Raw genomic sequence first — 6,441 nt, 5'->3', positions numbered from 1 at the left:
TGAAAGTGTTTTTTTTTTTTTTGATGCGTTGTGTAGGAAACACTACAAAAAAAAAAAAGCCAAAACACCGGGTGGGGGGGGGGGGGTGCCCCCGGCGTTATGGCCAAAGCGCCGTAATAACTCAACGACTACGCTTGGTCTAAGTGTTTTCAAAAACACTTTATATTTTACTCTTCACTTGGATCAAGATGGGTTGCTTTTACCCATATTGACTTATACATATTCTAACTCTATTTTAATAATTCATCATGACCGATACCTATTTTACCCATCACCCAAATCTAACCCAACTCATTCACATTACCACCTCTAGTCCTAACCGAAACATCTGGCTTAAAACGCTTAAACCACAATTTAAACACCTAGGTTGCAACCAAGGCTCTATCTGAAACTTGGTTAGCCCATTCGGACTACACATTATATAATTGCAATATTGCATGTGTGATTCGCGTGGGTGTGTACTAGGGCTATAATTGATCGTGGGGCTGGCTACATTAGGTCAACATATAGGTTCATAAAAGTTTGACCGAGTACTGTGTGTGCGTCAGTTTGGTGGTCCTGTGGCTCACGTGGTTATGAAAATTGGAAAGTGAAAACACTTGGTGGGTCACGTGATAGAGAGTGACCCTCCTTTCCTTTCTCTCTCTTTGAGGGATTTTGACCTTCAAATACTCGGATTGGACCTTATTTTCAAATAATGGGCCCATTACTACAAAAAGCCCAGTTATTAAAAAGAATTTTTCCAAAAGAAAGAAAACCCAAAGCACTTGAATAGTTCTCCTTTTAAACCGAGAAAAAGCTAAGTGAAAAGAAAAAAAAAACAAATATATCAGGAGGATTGGTTTATATGGATCATACGATAATGAAATATACGTACACACACTTAGAGTTTGTGTATCAAATCATAAGTATTATCAGAGCTTAAAAATATCAATATTAGCGGTATAATATATTGTTTTTGTTAATTAATGGTATTTTTATAATATACTTCTCGTATGTTTGATAGAGTTGGATTAAATTTCTTACGCATTCATCTGTTTATGTTTATGTACGTACGTTCAATATATAAATTGTTTTTAAGTAGAGAATCTAATAAACACTTGTACTTGGTGTACGAAAGATAATAGCGGTAATTGGATAGAAGGATAATGTGAGGTAAATTGCATAGAGAATGGAGAATTTCACTTGTTTGTATCATTTTTCTCTTGTTTGTTTGATATGAGGTATTTGGATAGAGAAGGAGAATTACACTTGCTTGCATTTTCTTTTTCTCTGTTTGTTCAGGTTCGGGATAGAAGGTTCTTTTTGTTAACTATCTTATCTATCACATTTAAGTAATAATAGGTGTTCATGCGGTAAATTGCGGATGGTTCAAACACATGAAAGTCGTCGTTAAAAAAATTTATTAATCTAACAACGTTAACTTTTATATATATATTGAGATAGAAATGTAGAGGGGTATGAATCAAATACAAATGACTTTTATCGTGAAAAATGTACAAATAGCCAGAGTAATTATGTTAACACTATGATAATTATTATTACATGATAACTTTTGAACTAGAGTAATTATTATTACTACTATATTATTTTTTATAACATAATTACTGTAGTTCAAAACGTTAATTACTTTAGTTACTTGTATGTTTAGTATGCTAATTTTATTTGTACCGGATTTCACCCCAATGTAGAGTTATATATCAGTGCAATCCGTATATGTCAAACTGGTGCATATATCAAATTATAAATGATATAAATATGCTGAAGGTTAAATTATCTCATAAAATAAAAAACTAGTTATTACTTGTAACGTTTACAGAATTAGTTGATCATAAAAGATGCGACATAAAAAACATATTGCAAAATAATTTACTATATTTACTGATTAGTTCACTATGAAAAAGTAGTAAACATTTGAACAGAAATGCATAATTACGATTCAGTTCTAGGTTATATGAGAATTATCAGACATTACATTACATTTTTCATTTATACTATATAAAACATTGTTGGAATTATGAGAACAAAAATGTATAACGATGACACAATGTTGAGCAATTAATCCGATAACAATTAAGTATTACAATGCGTCTGCTTACCATCATATACTATATTAGTTGTAAAGTTATAATTAAGGCCGCCAAATCGTGTCTTATCGTGTTTAACATGTTAGAGGCGACACAATTAATACAAATATCAAACATAAAAACGACTCATTTAACACTTGGCTCTGGTGGTTAAGCGTGACATTTATATGTTTTATGTATAAAGAAAAAGAAATGATGAACCTAGCCTTCTAACTTTTATTACTTTTAAAAAGTATAAATTGCATAGTATACTTTTTTGCTAAACAGATCTTATAGTGTATTTAATAGGTATCCAATTGCTAGTCCTATTTATAATCACAAATCAAATTTAACTACCTTTCAAAAGTAGGAACCAACAAAATTACGTTGAATATATTGTTAAAAGCCAGCATCCTCACCGAATGGTGTGTTAAAAAGGTATATATGTTGTTACCTTATTCATTTGACGATTCAATAGCACAACAATGCTTGAATAGTTGAATGTATTGCATGTTTCACCAAAATAAGAGGTATTTGTGAGTAAAGACCCGAAGCAAACACTTTTTTAACATGTGTTTTCTATAAGCATATTTTGACAAAATAAAATTCTTAGTAAAGTGATTATTTATGGTCTTCTTCTCCAACTCCCCGATATTTCTCAGAATAAATTGTATTACACTCCAAGTGTTGCCTAATATTCAGAGTCGTTTTCGAGAATTTAAATACCTCGGTCGAGCCAAAATAAAAAAGCCCGTAGGCCTTAACGAAAAATTTTTATTCGCTAGCGTACATGAATAAAACTTTTATCGACCGATATATTATAAGCAGAAACCATTCTGAGCATGTAATTATTTTATAAACAATTGCAAATAACATTAATTTAAACACCAAAAAACATATATATATATATATATATATATATATATATATATATATATATATATATGTAATATGTATAAAAAAAAGTTCGTGCCCCGGGTGATGGTGCGGCTCGCACACCCTCTGAGCCTCCCATGCTTATATTACTAATATTAGTGGCTAAAATAATAAGATCCAAAACAATTTTATAAACGTTGTGTACCTATTAGATGGTGCGAAAACATAAAGATCAATGCACACAACATGTACATGTGTATGATGAAATATGGTTAAGGACATTCAAGAAGTATGATATATACGAACAAGAAGTACGAGAACTTTAATAAGAAATGAATATCAGCGCTGCAATAGGTTTCTAAGGAAATTTAAGACGATGTTTGCAAATAGTTCCGAGATTTTTTGTCATCTCCATATAACGCACATGTTACGCCATTGAGAGGTCTAAATCACGAACGGCTCAACTAGTGTGGAGACCTAATCGAAATGAGATTTTGTGGCCTTTCATAACCATTATGAAAAAGAAAACATTAAAAAAACACTTGTTACGGGCTTTGAACTTGTGACACAAAGCTTTGCAACAACCAAACTTGTCATCAAACAAATACATAACTTTGACTTTACCTTACTTATTATAATATATCTATATATATATATAGAAGAATCAGTTATTAACTTATTTTCTATTATATGAAACTTGTGAAATACATATAGAAAGTTAACACATTCAAATTGTATAAAATTCTAATGGTACTTTAACAAATTTAAAATAAAAAACGACATTCAACGACTGAGAGAAGGTGTTGACATCACATATATCTCTCTCATATTTGGCTTGCATTGTATACTAAGACAATTTTGTTTTCATTTTTTCCATCACATTTATTTTTATATTATGCTTTATAAATTAGAACATAAGCTAAAATAGTACCCCTCTTATGGAAGTTGAACGACACAGCAATGGCTGCAAAGCTCCCTCTCCCCCTCTACTTGAACCGGCTCAAAAGTCTCCCATTGGTTGCTCATTGCTGACGTATCAAACCTATGAACCAATGACATAGTGCAACACGAAGACTGGTATGCCGCGGTCCTATAACCGGCCAGGAAATACAGATAACTACCGATAGATGCCATCGTTAAGCATATTCTCTCAAGAGGCTCTGAAGTCTGTCCTTCGTTCATCCCGCTCGTTGTGCAAGAAAATGATAACAAATTCTTCTTCATAGATCCTCTAAGAGGATACCATATGTTAAGGTCAGGATCATATGTCTCGATTTCACCTTTCCAAACATTAAGGCAGTCTCCTGAACTTATCAGTTTGTCATTTATTACGACAATCTGATTAGGGGGTATGTCTAGTTGCCACATACCCCTGACGTGGCACCACTTGTTGTTTGTCACGTCATACACCTCAGCTGAACAACGGTCCATAAAGGGCATTTTGTTCCCCGTAAAACCTCCAATAACATGGAATTTTCCTTTCCAAGTGACACCCACACATTTATATCTAACGGTGCTCATATGTGGCATAGGCGCCCACTTGTCTAGTACAACGTCATAAACCTCAGCAGATGACACGCCCATAGCACCATCCAAGGTGGTCTGGCCACCCGCCACATAGATCTTGTCGTCACAAACCGAGCAAGCAAAATTTTGCCTTGGTGTGCTTAGCGGCGCACATGCAGCCCATTCTTTGGTGACAACATTGTAACGTAACACTTGTGACCGCACCTCAACATTGTGTACGCTACCGCCAACTATATAAATCGATGTTCCAATCGAGACCATTGCGAAGTTTTTCAAAACACTGTTCTCTGGTATCCCAGGAACAAAAGACTCGTGGCTCCACATATTTGTTGTGGGGTCATAACAACCCATGACACAAGAAGTGTTACGGTCATCTATATGTGCTTTGTAAGAAAATACCGCATATATGCCATAAGTGGGCTCAGTTCGTTTAGAGGATACCGTGACGGATACAAGTGATGGTCTGGGAAATTTTTCAGACGGAGACGCGGATGAAGATGGTGAAGTGATGGATCCCATTGATCAAGCAACAATTGCGATTATTGATGCTCGGGCCTTGAATATTGTTGTCAAAGTTCCAATTTATGACAAGAAAATTGAGAGCTTTGGAAACTTAGACGGATGCAACAAGAAAGATTGTCTTGGTGATGAAGAAAACTATGTTTCTTTGTTGTTGTAAGCTTATAATCTTTATGAATCCTTATTGTCTTTACTCTTTAGTCTTTGGTTGGTAAATACGATGTCGAAACATTCCATAAAATCTCAATGAAGAAAACAAAGTACATGCAAATTTTAATAATCATAATTATTATTATTATTATTATTATTATTATTATTATTATTATTATTATTATTATTATTATTATTATTATAAATTAATTGAGTAATGGTGAGTTTCAAACCTACTAGGCTACGGTAGTGATTAAGAGATTTGGTTTCTATCAATTAAGCCAATATCATATGTATTATATTCCATTCTGGTTTTCTAAATACTATTATATATACAAGTTTTATAGTAAAACTATCTACATCTAAAATACTTAAATTACTATATAACAAAACATAAAAATAATAGTATCATTCAAGATTTTCTAATAGATCTGATAGAAAGGAACGTCACCCCATCCCCGTTCCATTATTCACACGATTACACTTAGGGATCGATAAGGAAATGATATCGGATACCGGTATTAAACCGGAGATGAGTTGTAAAACACATGCACAATTCTCCTTATTTTTTCTTAATGTTCAGTTATTTAATAATCGTTTTTAGTTATTATTTGATATTTATATATTTAATTATATTTTGCTCGGTTTTTATGTGAAAGTTCGTATTATGAAGCATAAACGAAAGGTTATAAATGAAAGTGGAAAACAAACGTGGGAAGAGAGAAAGAAACGAAATATGTTCGAGAAGAAAACATAGTTCGGTCACTTCGGTGTTTAAACGAGAAGAATACCGTACGTGTGGGATTAAAGATTGAAATGAGATAAAAAAAAATGGGACATGGATGTATTTGGTTAACATTCATGTCCGGATTCATAATTAATATGGATAACGTGCATGTCTTGCGAAGAACCAAGGACATGCCTAGCGATGCGCAAAGAATGTGAAATCTTGGAAAATGACCGCAACTATTTTGTTTCTAGAGACACACACGGAAATCCTAAAATCTGGTAATAAAAAATCCCTAAAAATCGATTATACATGTTTTAACACATTCTATTCGAGGGAGTTAGTTCCAGCCGTCCCTTTGAGGTGATTCTGAGTTGGAGAAGGCATTCGAGATCAAGAATTGAAGACCGGGGGTTGGGTATCTATCAAGCAATCAGTTACTAATCGATTATGAAATTGAAGAATAATACAATGCAAACGTTCTGAACAAAATTGATGACTGATGTTAGACAGTCTCTATCTAGTCAAAAACAATTAAAATCAATTCCTAATCACCTAAGCAAGCTATGGTAAATA

At 33.3% G+C, this 6,441-nt stretch overlaps 1 protein-coding gene across 1 annotated transcript; it reads right to left on the bottom strand.

Annotated features, from left to right (window-relative positions):
* Positions 1-3,804: 3,804 nt before the first annotated feature.
* On the bottom strand, positions 3,805-5,061 carry LOC143617822 (F-box/kelch-repeat protein At1g16250-like). The gene has a single exon (XM_077090257.1). It carries the CDS (start codon positions 4,986-4,988, stop codon positions 3,879-3,881), a length of 1,110 nt encoding a protein of 369 aa, XP_076946372.1. The 5' UTR covers positions 4,989-5,061; the 3' UTR covers positions 3,805-3,878.
* Positions 5,062-6,441: the final 1,380 nt, after the last annotated feature.

This window comes from Bidens hawaiensis, unplaced genomic scaffold (genome assembly GCF_021521415.1).
Source record: "Bidens hawaiensis isolate Kalapana, Puna unplaced genomic scaffold, B.hawaiensis_p1.1 tig00059088_1, whole genome shotgun sequence".
NCBI classification, from domain to species: domain Eukaryota; kingdom Viridiplantae; phylum Streptophyta; class Magnoliopsida; order Asterales; family Asteraceae; genus Bidens; species Bidens hawaiensis.
The sequence above is the reverse complement of the archived record's forward strand: the minus strand, read 5'-3'. Positions and strand labels throughout refer to the sequence as shown.